The following is an 18,022-nucleotide window of genomic DNA, read 5'->3' on the forward strand; positions in this document are numbered from 1 at the left end:
ACTGGGTAAGAATAGCCTTTTAACCTATTAACAAAACTGGTGTAATACAGATTTTCTCTTACCTCCCTTTCTTCCCAAGGAATACTCTTAACTCATTGGCAAACCCTTGCTCTGTTAAGTTTCAGCCCAAAAAGTCTTTATGAAATACTGATCAGGCCATATTATGAAATAGCATTCTTGTTTATTAGCCATCTACAAACAAGCTTACAATACTTCCCTGAGTAATATGCAATTTGCAGTTATGCTCCCCAAAATCAGAGACATCTCTGACTAAGGGGTTTCTTCCCAACAGAAAGCTGTGTGATGGCACCACATGTTTATAAAACTTGGGAACCATTACCCAGTCTTCTGAGCAATAAATTGCTAAGAAAGATTTTGAAGTACCAACATGAATGCAAATTGTTTAGACCGATTTTTCTTGTTTAAAATAGGAGTTTGTAAATTCAGAGGAAGAATGAAGCCTAAATGTATCAACAGTACACAGAGAAGCTAACTCGATATTATCTTAAGGGTCAGCAGTCCTACATCGAGCACTACAGAGACAAATACTTCTACAGCTGAGGGAGATTCATCTGACACTTCACTGAAAGGGAACTGTGCAGATGCAGGATCTAAATCCCCACAGCTCCGGCACCATCCGGCACCATTTGGTTGCATGGTTTAGTTGATTAGGTGGTGTTGGAAGATAGGTTGGACACGATGGTCTTGAAGGTCTCTTCCAACCTGGTTCATTCTATTCTATTCTATCCACGCAACGTAAAGAAAGGCAGCAGTCCCAGAAGAATCCTGAAAATCCAAAATCCTAAAAGCAAGGAGCTTAAAACACAATATGAAAGAAACACAGAGGAGTATCACAACATACCTCGTAGACCCTGGATCAGTCTTTCATTTACTGTGATGTTACTCATCAGCACTGCCTGGAAGGAATAAAACAAAAAACAATTTTAATTGTGTTATCATTATTAACACCGATCAAAGATATGTAAGGAGATCTTTTCTTTGTACAGTAAAACACACCAGCTTTTAGCTGCTCTAGTTATTTACTATGGCAAATAACAAACTCTTGGTTTAACACAGATTTCCAGCTAAACAGGGGATTGGGGAGCAGGACAGAGGGCACATGAAAGGTATCACTGCACTTAAATATTAAGAGGGGGACTTCAAAAAGTCCACTCCTATAATTGCTCGTGATTGCAGTCACAGACAGATTCATTGTAGTTGTTCCTTGAAAGAAGGTGCAGTGCAGTGCAGATCACCATCAATTACTCTGAACCAGAGGTCAGGATAATTCAGACTCATGCTTAACATTTACAAAGTCTGGTGCAAAAGTGCCTTCTTAAGACTACAAAGACTGACCCTTCAGCCCACTCTTAGCATATTTCTTTAGCTTCTTAAGCCAATTTCCTTGCCATGCTTTTCCCAGAAAATGCCAGTGCTCTCTAGGGGCCCCAGGTCAGAATACATCAAATTCCCAGTTTCCCAAAGTTTCTGCTCAAACTCAAACCATTATGTTTTTGTGATATCTGAAATAAATAAAATTATTTGCCATGTGGAAAAGGCTCCTTAAATCTCAACAGGGGAAAAAAAAGCATGCCTTGGTTTTCCTGGATTGCTTGTAAAACTTCCTTTTGCAATGCCATTACTACCTCCTTGAACTTGCAGGTAGGAGTCTAGCAGAAAAATCACTAAAATCTCGTTAGTTAACTAGAGCATGAAATACAGTATAATAATTTACAGGGCAGTACTCCGACTGCCAGCCTCCAAATCGACTGCAGCAGTGACATCAGCCTTTCCACTCCGCCTCCTGCCATCCACAAGTTAACCAACCCTCACATCGTGGCTCTGAATTAGGCAGACATTTTCTTTGGGGGGTTTATACAGGTCAAGAAAGCAAATTGGTGGGAAGCACTCACAAAACACATGCCAAAACTCAGTTCTAGGAAGAAACTCATATTGTGCCTCTTTTCCAACCCACAAAGCAATACCTATGATTCCTAAGAGTGAGCTTTGAGAGAAAAGGTTGAAATAACTATTTCAAAGCACATGTTTCAAGCACATACTCTGAACTATGCACATGCACTCAATCCATTTAATACCTTACAGAGGAGTCTCCATAAACATGTTCCTTGGAGGCATTACTACAACAGCTTCAGCATTTGTTATTGCCATTGCTCAAGCTAATCCAAGCACACTGAACTGATGTGTGTGCTTTATAACACTGACTGCATATGGTGTACGTAAAACCATGAGATACTGCAACAGGAAAAAAAGACTGAACTGCAAATAACTTGATGAGAATAAAATGGTTTCAGAACCAAAAACTAAGAAAAAAGGGTTTTGCATTCACAAATATAGCTCTTAAGGAGGAAAAGATAAGCTGCAGCATCTGTAAATCATCTGCTGAGAATAAAGCCAACTAGGCACAAAGCAAGCTGGAAGGACAGGACTTATACATGCAGAAGCAAGTATTTTTAATACTCAGAAAGAAGAAAGGCACCTGCTTCATGATTACCTTAAACTGATCCTTACTGCAAAGAAAAAGAACAGTTCTACCTTGCATGTTCCTACTGCTCCTCACCACCACACTGGCAGTGCAGCACAGGTCAAATTAATGCTGTTTATTTGTTAAATATATCTGGAAATTCTTACCCTTCTTCTCTATCTTTGCAAGCACACCTCCACATGTACATCAATTATTTTCTCTCTGTACTTTTCATCACTTTGAAATAAGCTTCAGGAGTACAGAAATCATTTATACTAACCACAAAAAGGCTTCTTCATTGTAGGACAGAAGATAAATGGCTAACTACAGATTAATATGTGCAAGAAAAGTTCATAAACAAGATCTGTAAGAAAACAATTCACTTTTAGATTGGTCTGTGTACTCCACACTCCTGTATACTTCAGAGGAGGAGTACCAACTGAAGTATGTCTAAAACAAATTCCAAGCCCTAAACGGAGAAGGCATTTTTCATACAAATCTATTTCTCACTGAACTGCATTCAGAAATTACAGACTCTTCCTCATCCTCAGTAGAGGGAAAAAAAGACCCGAAACAAACAAAACAAAACTGCACCCAACACACCACACCATACCACTGCCCCACACAACACACCCCTCACCACACCCCCCACCCCACCCCACCCCACCTCCCTACCCCCCACAACACACACACACACACAAAAAAACAAACCCAAAACACCACTCACACAAATCAAAACAAACCAAAAACCCCCAGCTCTATTCCCAAAGAATGATCACGGTGAAGATCAGACACTCAATATTGTTTCACACTCTCAGTAAAAAGCAAACTAGACGCTTTTGTTTTTTACGCTGACAGGCACGCGCACCATGACATCTTGCAGTTCAACCTCTGAAACTGCAGAAGCCACCAAAACTATAACGTTAATAATTTCTTAAACAGTTTCAGCAGAAGAGAAAGGGAAGTCGACACGTATGAAAAAGAAATTACTTTTACAGGTGCAGGATAATACTAAGTGAATTGGAGGAAACTAAAGGCCTGTGCAGCTACAGAAATTTCCTAACATTGTTTCCTTTTATTAAAACACAAATAGTAGACAGTATAAACAAAACAGAATCCTATGATGAGCTAATCTTAATATAAAAGATGTACAAGTATATATAAGGTACCTTCTGCTTCCCTTTTCGTCCATTAATTTTGCTATGATTCCGTGAAACATTTCATTAGTTTTCTTGAGCTACACATACCCTAAATTGCCACTCTCAGGACGCCTAGGGTTCATTTGGTCCCAAAATATCAACTGTTTTTCTTCTTCATGTGAAAATACACTTCAGAGGTAAACTTCTGAACTTCTGCAGTAAGCATTTATCTTGCAAATTTAGTTATATCATGCTATGGCAAGCAGAACAAGGCATGAGGCAGTGCTTGCTTTTCCTTAATGCCTTTTCAAAATCAGAAGATGCAGCATTGTTTGGTTCAAAAACGTTTTCTTTTTCATAGCAGCTTTCTTCTCTCTCCATTCTGCTCACTGTGATTCCTTTCAGGAGAAGCTGATTCTGATCACGTACATGGGCAAGAATTACACAAATCCAAAGAAAACTGGAAAACCACATTCCAGCAGTTAAAAAGAAAGAAAGGGGAAAAAAACCCAAAACATTCTGTTCTCCAGTTACACTGTTCAAAAAAATTGTCATGGCTGTGTACATCCCAGACTGTATCAGTCCTGAATACCAACCACACAGAATACACAGGCCTTAGAAAGAGGCCTGCAGATTAGAAACAGCCCTTTTGCACTCCTGATTCTTTAGCTGTTGTTACCAAGAATTCCTGTAAACTCTCTCTTTTCAGTCTGTTTCTTATGGGATTTCCAGAAGGCATTTGCTAAATCTACATTAATCCTTAAAAATTCAAGCAGACTTTTTAAAAGCAGACTGGTAAAAGAAGTATTAATACACACTCTGATCTAAGAGAATAATTCTGACAGTAATTTCCCAGGATTACACTGCTTCAGCGAATGGTGAGCCCACAAGGTATTCCAGGCCCTGACTACTTCCAACCTTCTATGTCCTTGTCCTTCAAGCAGCACAGAGACAGTTCTACTAGAAGACAGATTTGACTCAAAGTAGTTCTCATACTGACAATTACTTCAGTATGGCAAGACTCTCATTGGTGTATTAGTGGCATTATTATCCTGTATTTTATCAGACTAATAAGACACAGTGAGCAAAGATGAACTGCAATTCATGGGTCTCAAATGCAACTTGAGACACGCTTTTGGTAAGGAGTCCAGACTGTGGAAGTTTAATCCCTAATGGATTTCTCCTATAAGCAGAACCACCATAATGTCTCCCTGAAACAGGGAAGGTTTTGAGAAAGACCATTCACTCCTACTGAAAGCTTTTTCATTTCCCTTTACAAACAACAAGAATAACTACACAAAATCCCATCTATCAATTAAAGGTCTGTCAAGTCAGTATTACTTGTAAAGCAAGCTGACAGACTTGGGATTTGGTTTTGCATTCATCCTTCCTGAACCACATTAGTATTTGCTAAATGCCATGGTTCAAGGACAAAGTTTCCTGCAACAAGAACAGATGAATTCACTGCTTGCCTCCCAGGAACCTCAGATTCCTCTGGAATTCATGGAGCAGCAGAACAAGATGATGTGTGTGCCTCTGTGTGAATACACAACATGCACTTACATACACACACAAAGCACTCAGAAAAAGTATTTCCTTATATTTCACACCCCTCTGTGGAAAAACCTCTGATCCAGGATTGTTTCTTCAGGTCTGAATTCTTGGTGAGAAAAACTAAGCTTTCGCTCTCTTCCCTGCCACCGTATCAGGGGCATTCCTAAATTAGAGTGGATGAGTCCCTGCCAACTTGTCTGATGGCATCTTCTCACAAATACACAGGTTCCCATTAAATCCACCCTGGAAAGCAAACACCACCTGTGCAGTGTACTTGCTCATGTGCTGCAACAAGAGCAAATTTTGAATTTCCCATAGTGGTGCACATGTTCATCCTACCACTTCAGGCTTCTAAGACACACTATTCCCCAGTCACAAAATACAGGAGACAGGAAATCAGTCCACTGCACCACTTCAATGCCTCCTGCAGTATCAGCAACACGGTTTTTAAACAGCAAGATTTGTAAACTATTCCATTACTGAACAAAACACTCTTGGGTCAATGGACACACAGCAGGAAGAACAGCTATACCAGAATGGCCCCAAAAATCACCTTGACCAGCGTATGCCAATAGACAGCAACAGTGGATGCTAAATGAACATGAAGGCAACCACGAAGCAGTATTTTCAAAGCATGCTTGGAGCCAGAACAAACACCTCCGAGTACTAGGTAGTGAGGCAGGTGTTTGTCCAAGGTTATCCAGTTGCTTTTTAACCCACACAGACCCCACTGCAAGTGGGCATTATGGATATCCTACACTGGCAGCTTCAGCATCTATTCCCTGAAGAGCACTTCTTCTCTTCAGACTGAACTAAAACTTGCTGAGTACATTTGAAGCCCATCAGTGGATGGGAAACAATCCAGCCATAAACTCTTTCCACACTATTTGAGATCCTAGAGATATCTGCAATGGATCTCCTCAGCTGGCCCTTGTCCAGCCTGTAACCTGCACTGTGTATTCCTACAGACAAGGTATCACAATATCACAGTAAATTAGAGGTTGTATGGCTTTGGTCAAGCTCCTTGTTCTCCACTGGATGACTTTCCCAGCATTCCAAAACTCTAACAGTAAGCCATCCATAGTCCAACAACTAACTCAGTTTATTTCTAAGCTGCTTTGTAGCTTCGCCTTATTATTGACCCCTGCAGTAACACCATCTTACCACAGGGCTGCATAATTTACCTACAGGCCATGTGTGTAGCCTTTTGCAATTCCTAGTGTGAATGCATATATTAGCCTCCCTCACCCTTGTCACCAACTCCAGAAGACAACTCCTAAAGACTTCAAAAACAAGATTTCCTTTCCCAGAAGTTGCTTTAACTCTTCCCCCAGTCTGCTACATTCACCCCTATATTCACCCCTACATTCAACAGCAGTTCTGGTTATATAAAATACCTCCCACCACTTTTCCTGGTACAGACGCCAAATTTAACTGGACAATAGATCCTGCATGTCCTCTAGGCTCAAAAACACAGCCACATGAAGAAAGAGGGATTGTGTGTTGTCAGTTACATTTGTCCAGTACCACAGTAACATGAAGCAGAAAGGCTGCACACCATGCTTGGCAGAAGCAACATTTTGTCCACTGAACTTCCTTAAAACTCCTGTGTGAGCTCCCGTCACCAGTGCTCAACATCCACCCATCTAGACAGTCTGCACTGTAAACTCTGCAGCCAGCACTTCAGCTCCACTGACTTTAATAACTCTGGCTAAAGAAAAATTTATATGAAAAGGAAGCACAAAACATACTAAAAAATGACTGCAAAGTCACGTGTGTGCTTTCACTGTTTGCAGGACAACATCGGAATGTAAAGACATATCAAAACAGAATTCCACCAACATGTAAACTGGGGCTCCTCCTTCCCACAGAATAGCAAATCTAAACTGTTATCACAGCATTAAGTAGCAATGTCCACTGTCAGGAGGCAGAAGTGACAAGAAAATTCATCACTCAAATCCTGTCTGACAATCCTGGAATATGTTTTTTAATAAATATATTCCTTACAAGAAAATACACAGACAAACTACACCTCAACCTTTTCTAAAGTATAAACAAAGACTGAACTCAAACAGAGAAGAATTATTTTAAACATGTGCTTGTCTCAGAGAGGGAAAGAGAATTCAAAATTAATTAAAAGCATAGGCCACTAATGTGCATATTAATGAAACAAGCCCACTTTCCATTTTTGAAAAATGTTATTTCCTCTTAGTCCTTCAAAGATTATTTTGGTGGTATTTTGTTCATGCACCTCAAGTTTTGAGCAGCAAATACCACCAAATGTTGAATCCTTTACCTGAAAAGCACCTATTACCATCGTCAGTTGTGTCTGTTTGTAGAAGTTTGGGCTGGGTGCCCTCTGCTGTATTCATACGAGGGGTGCTTCCTGTGTCCAGAAGTCCAGCCCAGTGGGGGGACACAGGAAGCCAGGTTATTTCACACCATAATTCCCTGCGCCACTAAAAGATCTCAGCGCGGGGTCTGGCATGCTCTCTTTCTTCCCTTGCCGCCACCCGGTAACTGGGGGGAGATGTCTCCCGGCCTTTTGGATCTGCTTAGGCCCAAGGCCAGGGGGGCTGAGCAGTCTCAGATCTGGCCAGCTGAGATTAGCCTACCAGTGGGAGGGGGGGGGGGGGGGGGGGGGGGAGAAGGAGCCCTGGGGGTTTTGGGTGTACCCTCAGGTGGGGATGGGATGTTTCTGGGTCTGCTTTTGGGATCTCCTTTGTCACTGCGCTTCTGGCTCTTGTAAGCATTCGCCACTTTTCATTTAAACTTTCCACCCCTCTGCAATCCGTTTGTCTGAGTCGTTATTTTCGCCTGTGGTGGGGAGGGGGTCTGCCCCAACCCGTCACACTGTTCAATTTGATGCAAATAGTAGTCTCAGAAAGCTGACCTATGAAATTCAGTCAAGAGGCTCAGTAGGAAAAACAATAAACCTGGAACGTACACTCTCTGCTAAACACTTCTAGCAAAAGGGAGAAAAGTGATATTCATGACTAACAGCCATATCCTAGGCTGTATTGGCAATACGAGGAAAATACACACTGGAACAGTTCACAAGATACTGCACAGCAGTAATCACACACACTGTTATTTAAATAGGTAAGTCCACATTCTTTACAGAGGTTTTACATCCCTCTGCCAATCCCACCCTGTAACAGAACGCCAGTATAAGCTTCTGATGTCTCCCAGCATTATTGGGTTTTGGAGGCAGAAGTCCAAGGTACCACAAAATTTGCAGTGTATTTAGAAATAAACATCAACCATTTCTGCCTACAAATATACACATATATATTTGGGAATACAAGTATGTCTGTTGCTACAGCTTCTTCTTTTCCTTAAGTTTTAAAATATTGGTATATAGGAAAGACAGAAGCCAATCCAAGGTTGGTAAAAATTATTCATAGAGGGAGTAGAAGTTATATTGACAAGTGCTGTTACTTGCAGCTTCTAGTATTTCACATCTTGTATAATGGATGCTATAACACATGCTCAGTACCTGTTTTCTAAATATTGTGCAGTGGTGCATAAATGTTTTAGCACACCAACACTGACTCTACGCCCATCAGCTGGAACATCAGAGCAAACTTACTCTATTGCAGAGTGTCTTAATAAACCACAGTCTCACAGAAAGCTGTAGCTAAAAACACCTACCTTCTCCTCCTGGTGTACTCTGTTGGCATTTTCCATCTGAAAGCTGTGCAAGGACTGGATTTTGTCAATCTGCTGCCGCTGCTTCTCTAACTCCCCTTGGAATTCATTCTTCTTGAGCTCCACAGCACCTCTCTCTGCTGCTGCCCTGCGGACTTTGCCTTCCAGATCCATGATTCGAACCTGATGAAAAGCAAATTAGCCAATTCTTCCCTGCCAAACTATTTTCCAATGTACTCAAAGAATAGCAAATTTCACAGAACTAAGAACACTAATGTCATCATGCCAGCCATGGATTCCCACCACACACACAGACACACACACCAGTTTTTGACAACATCCTAACACCAAAACCCAACAAAACATAAACAAAGACTGCGTTCTACAATCTCTCTGAAGTATAAGGTCCAATAATTTTTCAAATTTAATGCAGGTATTCCTGGCACCACAGGCACTTTTCAGCATTGATCCTAACCTAACTCAGAGGGCACATTCATCTCTCAAATCAAGATTTTCCTGGAAAATCTGATTCTCCTGGAAAGCCTGAGTGTGGTAGTGTGTGGTAGAGGGAGGACAACACTGCCCAACTTTTACATAAGCAACTGAAAAATGACTGTTACACAAAGACATATAAAAAGAAAATAATTTATAAGCAAAATATCATTCTTCCTGAACATTCAAAGCACACTGATAAATTACAGACTCAACACCATCACACACTACACATACAAACACAGAGATAGATATAAGATAAGGAATCAAGCTTGATGCCACCACAGCCATTTTTGTTTGCTTTTATTTTTAAAAGCAGCTTATTTTCATCATCATTACCAGCTGTCTCACAACCACGCAGCAAGGAACTTCAGCAACACTGACTCAGTTACTATCTGCTGGTAGCCATCCTGAGGCCACTGGCTGAAAGGATGTGGTGGTTCAGGCTGGGTGCCCCCCTGCTGTGGCCACATGAGACACATCTCCTGTGTCCTGAGGGTCCAGCTCAGTAGGTGGTACTGGAAGCTGTGTATTTCATCCCATAATGTCTTGCTCCCTACAAAAACCACCTGCAGGGTCCTGCACCCTTTCTTTCTTCCCTCACCACTCCTATGGAGATTGGTCCCTATCTGGTAATGGGAGGGTACTCATCTCACGCTGGGCCCAAAGCCGGGGGGAAGGGCAATCTCAGATCTGGCCAGCTGAGATTAGCCTAACAGTGGGGGCGGGGGGAAAGGGGGGGGAAGAAAGAGCCCTGGGGATTTTGGGTGTACCCTCAGGTGGGGAGAGGGAAGTGTTGGGATGGTTTGGGGTATGCATTGGGATCTCTCTTTTGTCACTGTGCTTGTGGTTCTCCATAAAATACTCACTGCTTTTCCATTTAAAGTTTCCACCACTTTTGCAATCCGTTTGCCTGAGTCTCATTTTTTTTGCCCATGGTGTGGGGGAAGGGAGGATTTGCTTTTCAACCCACCACAAGGAGAACGAGGGATGACTGGAGTCCCAGATGACAGGGCATCATACCCCCCACCAAGTGAAAGCTAACCATGCCTTTAACTGCATGGCCAGAGACATGTTCAGTTTGAATAGTGCCCACTCTGAGATGATGATACAGGAGCTCAATTTCTACAGCCGTCAAGTCAGTACTAAAATTTGGCTCAATTACAAAAAAGGATACAAATTCAGCAGGTGGAGCTCTCATAAGCCACATTTAATCAACAGGTTGTTAGTTTTTACTTTGATTGTTGAAAAAAAGAAAAGAAACATCCTGCAGACATTGTCAACAGCCATAACCTTTATTCACATGTTCCTCAACTTCAGAAAGCATACTCCAGAAAGGAGTATTAAAACCCAAGTCCAGCACTCTCAGAAAATAGGATTACCATTAGAATAACAACAGACAAGGTAACTGTTGCATGTAAGTTCTGTGCCTGCTTTAGACAAGGTTCATAGGAAACACACATTTGGATTTTTTTGACACCGTTTCTGAACAAGCTACCTTTTGAACAAGCTGTATTTCCTTGTACTTGGTGGGACCCCTTCTTTTGGGAGGGGCAAACAAACAAAGGAGATGAGTAAATTGCAGATGTCCATTCAAAGTAGAAATGGGAGTGGCAGTATAAGTGCATAGGTTAGGACTCAAAACAAAAGATGGTATTTGCTGCATCCATAAACTGAAACAGCATGAGCTAACGGAATGCTTTCTGTGAGCAGAAGTAACAAGTACCATATATTCAGGTCTTCAAGTTTTGGGCCACCTTCACCCACAATAGCCATACTTTTCATTCTCCTTGTTTCCACTAATAAGAAGCAACAACTATTGTTAAAATTCCTACAATAAGCTGAAACTCTTGGACCACCACGTGCCAGAGAAGGATCCTTGTTTTGGACTATGGTTATTAACCACATAAGGACAGGAGGACATGGAGAGCAGCAAGAAAGTTACCTGCAGATCCATGCTGCGAGAACTTGCAATCCAGTAATTGAAACCCAAAACAACGATGCATGCCACAAGTGCAGCCACGAGAAGAGGCGGTGACTTCATCCCTCGGCAGCTGTTTCCCAGCCCTACCATTTCAAGACAAAAAACAAACCCAAAGAACCACAATGGAGTAGAAACCTGCAAATTAAAATAGATATATTATATTGCATCCTCTGCTATGGCTACTTTACAAACACAACAGGACTTTTACTGCAATAACACCACAACTCTCAGCTGAAGGGACTACACCCAGCAGGAAGGTATTTCTAAAGTACAAAGGCCATTCCACGCTGCTAGCTTGTACACAAATTTCGCAGGGACTTAAGGAGGAAGCTTTGAATACTCCTAATAATGAAAATCTGCAATAAACACAGCCTACCAGACAACCTTTTATCATATATTCCACACAAATAACTAACTAGAAAACACTGGTCAGCAGATATAGGATAGATTTCTTATCCCATTGGGGCAGAAAACAAATTTGTCTCACTCTTCAGCAGTAATTTTCACTTTACTTCCCGCACTTGGATAGATTTAACTTATTCCCTCTGATAACTGTTTTAACTTTTTTGTTTCCAAGCTGTAAATAAATCAATCAGATTGAACCAAACTACCTTAGGAACAGCACACACACACAAAAAAACTAATATAAAAATTTAAAAGTTAAAAACTTTTGCAGACACTTCATTTATTTCAATGGTAAATTGTTTGTTTTGACCCTCAACTGCTTGCTTTGCCCCCTAAAAAAATAAATAACTAATAAATGAGCACTACTAAGATTACTGCTGGTTACTACTGAGAAGTTTGTTTCTAGGACAGCTCATCTCAACATAAAAGTGGGCACAAAGGGCAGGTGCAACTCACAGAATCACAGAAATGCACAGGGTTGAAAGGAACCCTTGAAGATCAACTAGTGCAACCCCACCCTGTAATAAGCAGGAACATCCCCAACTAGATCTGGCTGTTCAGGGCCACATCAAATTTGACCTAGAATGTCTCCAGGGATGGGCTCCCTGGGCAACCTCTTCCAGTATTTCACCACCCTCATTGTGAAGAATTTTCTCCTAATGTTTAACCTAAATCTGCCCTGTTCTAGTTTGAAACCATTGCCCCTTATCCTATGGCTAAACAGTCTAAACAGTCCCTCCCCAGCTTCCTTGTAGGTCTTCAGATACTGAAATGCTGCTATAAGGTCTCCCAGGAGCCTTCTCCAGGCTGAACAACCCCAAGTCTCTCAGCCTGTCTTCATAGGAGAGGAGCTCCCAGCCATTTGAGCCATATTCGTTCTATGTCCTGATCTTAATCAGTGTAATAGCACCCAGCTCGATGAATGCTCAAACTCCACCTTTGTCTTTTCTTAGTGGGGAGTACACAATACTGCCAGGCTGGTGAATGCCTCAAATCTATTTGTTAATCTGAAGTTGGTGAATTTCTTCATGTAAGACATTCAAGGCAAAGAGAGCAAACCAATTTACGCATTTCAGACTCACAGAAGGAAAATGAAGTGTTTCTGCTCACATGGCCCAGGTCTGTGTACGTGCATGAGACCTGCCAAGGGGGAATAAGCATGAGAGATGACTAATTCAATAAACCAGTGTACAGTTGGTGGGGAAGAAAAAGGTGTCCTCTATCCCCTGCCTGCTGATCTGCCTACCTATGTCTTTCTTGGAGGTGCAAACCTCCAAGTAAGAAAACCTCTTTGAAAAGGCAGGGCCTTAATCAGAAACAAGGAGGCAAAAAGAAGGACCCAAGGTCTAGCAGACAGCGCTGAGAAAATACATAACTTCATTTTAACCAGACTGGCCCACAGGCAACTGCTCTGCCCACACTGGGGAAACTTCCCATTGAGGGATCCCCACAAACAAACAATGGTGCTATCCTCACTTTTTGCAGATTTCTGGTTTTTTTTCAGTGAGATAGTGGAAGAAACTACTTGGGAGTTTTCTTCAGATATTGCCATGAAATTCCTATGTCTGATTACCTGAATAACAAGATACAAGCTTAATCAAACAATTCAATACAAAACCTCTTTCATTGAAAACAGTTAGCTATACCCAGATACAACTAAGAAACTGGGGTTTAGTAAAAAAAACCAACCAAACAAACCAACATCAACCAAAACAACATCTCAACACACTTTTAAAAAGGTAATTCTTTAAAAAGTGAATCTTCAAAAGTGATGGTTTGGGGGTGAGTGGAAATGGAGAAGTAAAAACCAAACTAAAACAAAGCAACCTTTCTGTATTGGGTTTGATTTATTACATGCTTAACATGAAGTAGCAATCACTCTTGGAAAGACAAATTCAATTGCTGGTTCTCACTCATGGCTGAAAGTTTTCTACAAGTAACCACCACTGACAGTCACACGGAGAGAATCTGTTACAGGCAGCAGCACTCTTTGTTTTCACCGGTGCACTGATCACCTACAGGGGTATCAGAAACTGGGTCTAGTACAGTGGCACAAAACAGGGCACACAGATTTCTTATCCCCCTTTTAGTGACACTGTCTGGGGGTGAATTTTTCAAGTTTGCAAATAAAAACAAGTCAAACAACCGTTTTCCCCATGGAGAGTTAATGAGAGAAACTCAAGCCTGCAGACCACAAACTTTCTAAATATCTTTCACATGACTCCACAAAGTATGGGGGGGAGGAAACAACGTGGAAAAACCCCAAACAGAACCAAACACACACCCACCAAAACAAACCACAAAAAAACCTCATTAAATATTCAGCAACAGCCACTTTTCAAACTTCTGTACTTTGGATGACTGGCTTACGTCAAAGCAGCAATCATCAAATAAAAAAGGAAATTCAAACACAAATGCTGCAGGATAACACGAGCCACTATTTGCCCAAATTGTCAAGGTACACTTTCACAGGGTGGAAAGAGGAAAACCGTTTATGTTACAAAGTTCAGCAACTGCACTGCTTGTCAGGTGCAACTATCCTTTGATACTCTATTCACATCCTAGTCCTTCCTTTTCTAGTGCATCTAAAGCTAGAAATACCAAATAAGTATGAAATACCGTTCAGGGGAAGGGTGACTATTACCACTGTCCACTAATTTTTCAACTAGAAAGAAGCTATAGCTTCTTGTAGTCATTCAAAAGGAGACAATAACCAGTCAGCCACAATGTCCTGTCTTTTATCTAATCTAAAATGGGCTGTCCAGGGAGGTGGTGGAGTCACCATCACTGGAGGTGTTTAGGAAGAGACTGGATGGGGTGCTTGGTGCCATGGTTGAGTGGATTAGATAGTGTTCGATGATAGGTTGGACTCTATGATCTCAGAGGTCTTTTCCAACCTGGTTAATTCTATTCTATTCTAAAAGAAATCTCAATCAAGTGTGTTGTTAAACAGATGCTAGAGGTTTGAGACAGGTGTGTATTCTGACAAAGAAAGCTAGGTAACCAAAGGTTAGCTTTAAAAATCTTCTAAAATATCCACACAAAGTTTTTGGATATGCTGTATAGCTATATTTATAAAAAAATTACTATTTCCACCCAAAATACTGTATATTAAAACAAAATTAAGCAAGCAAACTTACACACCAGAATTATCTCAAAAGTTAGACCATTCATTTGTTTAGGAAATTATTTTTTGTCAGTATTTTCCCCCTACGACACTAATTATCTCATTAGGATCACAATGAACAGGACACCCACTTGAGATCTTAGAAATAAACATTAGGAAACAACAGAAAGTTTAGATATGTTATGAGAAAACCATAAAACTGCTACCATTCACTCCCCTCTCTTCCACATGTATAGTTTCACCATAAACCGTGCAAATCTCCCTCTAGGAAAAAAACGTAATTTAAAATCAACAGTGCAAATAGTTCCTTAGAAGCAAAGTGCTCTTAAGATGCAGGATGAAAAGCTATTCAAAAAGACAAACCAAAATCCAGGTTAATTAAAAACTTGATCAGCTACTCACATCTTCAGGTTGGCAAGTGAATGCAATGAAGCAAAGCAAGGTAAACCACCTGGGTGCAGGAAATAAACTCAGCATTTTCTGCATGCCCAGCAGCTCAATCAAAACCTGTCTGGTTATCTCACACCCTGCCTCGCCATTTCCGATTTCAAACAGCGTAATTTCTACCTGTGAGTTGTTGCGAGCTAAAGAGGCTTCTCACTGAGCAACAAACCTTAAGGGGTAAGACTGACTGAAGACGAAAAGTAGTATGATCAGCAGCTACTACTGCTGAGTATGCACGCAAGCTAAACACCGCAGAAATGTCTCACTACCTCTGCTGGCACCCACCCGCCTCGAGCGGGAAGATGGGATGGGATGGGATGGGATGGGATGGGATGGGATGGGATGGGATGGGATAGGATAGGATAGGATAGGATAGGATAGGATAGGATAGGATAGGATAGGATAGGATAGGATAGGATAGGATAGGATAGACCGGGTTGGAAAAGACCTTCAAGATCATCAAGTCCAACCTATCATCCAACACCATCTAATCTACTAAACCATGGCACTAAGTGCCTCATTCAGTCTCTTCCTAAACACCTCCAGTGATGGTGACTCCACCACCTCCCTGGGCAGCCCATTCCAATGGCCAATCACTCCTTCTGTGAAGAATTTCTTCCTAACATCCAGCCTAAACCTTCCCTGGCACAGCTTGAGACTCTGTCCTCTTGTTCGGTCACAGGTTGCCTGGGAGAAGAGACCAACTCCCACCTGGCTACAACCTCCCTTCAGGTAGTTGCAGACAGCAATAAGGTCTCCCATGAGCCTCCTCCTCTCCAGGCTAAGCAACCCCAGCTCCCTCAGCCTCTCCTCATAGGGCTGTGCTCCAAACCCCTCACCAGCCTTGTTGCCCTTCTCTGGACACCTTCCAGCAACTCAACAACTTTTCTAAACTGAGGGCCCAGAACTGGACACAGTACTCAAGGTGTGGCCTAACCAGTGCTGAGTACAGGGCACAATGACCTCCCTGCTCCTGCTGGCCTCACTGCTCCTGATGCAGGCCAGGATGCCATTGGCCTTCTTGGCCACCTGGGCACACTGCAGGCTCATGTTCAGCCTACCATCGACCAGTACCCCCAGGTCCCTCTCTGCCTGGCCACTCTCCAGCCACTCTGACCCCAGCCTGTAGCTCTGCATGGGGTTGCTGTGGCTAATGTGCAGAACCCGGCACTTGGATGTGTTCAATCTCATGCCGTTGGACTCTGCCCATCTGCCCAGCCTGTCGAGGTCCCTCTCTAGAGCTACCCTCCAACAGATCAACACCTGCCCCCAGCTTGGCGTCATCAGCAAGTTCCACCAAAACGGAGTCGGCCGGGGGCCGCAACTTGCCGCCCGCTCCCCCGCCCTCACCGCCCTCTTCCAGCCGCTGCCCGCCCCGCAAGCCCCGCGCGGGAGACGCAGCTCGCCTTCGCTGGCCGGGACCGGGCTGCTGGAGCCAGCCCAGACGAACTCGGCGGCAGAGAGCCAGGCAAACGGCAGCAAGCCGCGACAAGCCGCGGCCTGGGGTCCCTCACGCCACGCCACGCCACGCCACGCCACGCCGCCGACCCCCGTGTGGCCCGATTGAGCCGCTGCAGAGGCCGCCGTGCCGAGCAACGGGAGTCCCGGTCGGCCTGGCCGCGCCAACCCTGCAGCCCAGCCTAACCTGACAGGCAGCGGCGGGCGCCGTGGCCGCTCCCCTCACCTTGCCGCGCCGCTGGAGGCGCCCCGCGCCCAACAGGAAGACAGCAGCCCCTTCCGCGCCCCCCGCAGCCCCCGGCGGCCGCTGCGGAGCGGAGCAGCGGCGGCAGGAGGCAACGCAGGAAGGGTAGGGGCTGGGCAGAGCAGGAAGTACGGGGCGCAGAGGAAGTGTGGCGGGAGCGGGAGCTGCGGGTGCTCGCGGGCAGCCCCCGGGCAGCCCCCGGCCGTGCGCTACCTTCCAGCGGCCCCACGTCAGGGACGGCGGGGCCCCAGCTGCCGGCGTGGCAAGCTCGCGGCTCGAATGGAGACCTCAGGGCGTGCCGGCGCCTGCCCCGTCCCACCGTCTCCTGCGCCCGAAGGGCACCTGGGCTCTACAGCGCGCCCATGCCTACCTGCAGTGAGCCGCCGGGGATCCGCAACTGCTGCTCTTCCCTCCAGCCCGCTTTCTGCGAAGTGTAGCTCCGCGACACCCTTCGTCAACGCGTTAGCTGAGATCCGAATTGCCAGTCCGGACCACAGGCGCCTGAGTTTCTGTAGAATGACGGAGAGTGACGTGGGAAAAGCCGAGTGTCCGAAATCAGAAACAATTAGTACAAAACCCCAAGAAGCCTGCTTTAATAGTTAATTTCGACAAAAAAATGGATGAAACAAATATTTTCTTCATCTAAAAATTTAAAAGCAAAACCAGTTAGGTCGTGCGTTTCTCCCATGGGTATTGACTGAGCTGGACACTTTACACCATCTGGATGTGCACGTTGGTCCTGCGTGTTAGCTTCTGCAAGTGGACAATGAACAGAGTGAAAGTAGAGTATAAAAATGTCTGCAACAGCAGTTGTAGGCTACAAAAAAGTGCCAAAGAGTTTATTAGTCTTACTTAGTTTTATATAAAATTGGTAGGTTGGAAATACGATAAAATATCAATATGATTTATTAAATATCAAAATTATTTTTCCAAGACAATTTGATTCAGATTCGTTTGCCTGGTTGATGACAGGTTAATTGCAGATGAGAGGAGGCTAATAAACAGCAGAATAACAGCCTAGAAAAATCAGAACTTGGAATAC

General features: G+C 43.4%; 1 protein-coding gene across 1 annotated transcript in view; it reads right to left on the reverse strand.

Moving 5' to 3' along the window:
- Nucleotides 1-17,066, reverse strand: part of GOLM1 (golgi membrane protein 1) — a 32,719-nt gene extending 15,653 nt beyond the window's left edge. The window contains exons 1-4 of the mRNA XM_054178599.1: nt 16,963-17,066; nt 11,264-11,437; nt 8,830-9,009; nt 863-917 (exon numbers count right to left, since the gene is read on the reverse strand). Coding sequence (XP_054034574.1) covers nt 863-917; nt 8,830-9,009; nt 11,264-11,392 — 364 coding nt within the window. The 5' untranslated portion in view covers nt 11,393-11,437; nt 16,963-17,066. The remainder of the gene's footprint in view (nt 1-862; nt 918-8,829; nt 9,010-11,263; nt 11,438-16,962) is intronic.
- Between the last annotated feature and the right edge of the window lie 956 nt (nt 17,067-18,022).

This window comes from Dryobates pubescens, chromosome Z, assembly GCF_014839835.1.
Source record: "Dryobates pubescens isolate bDryPub1 chromosome Z, bDryPub1.pri, whole genome shotgun sequence".
Lineage (NCBI taxonomy): Eukaryota > Metazoa > Chordata > Aves > Piciformes > Picidae > Dryobates > Dryobates pubescens.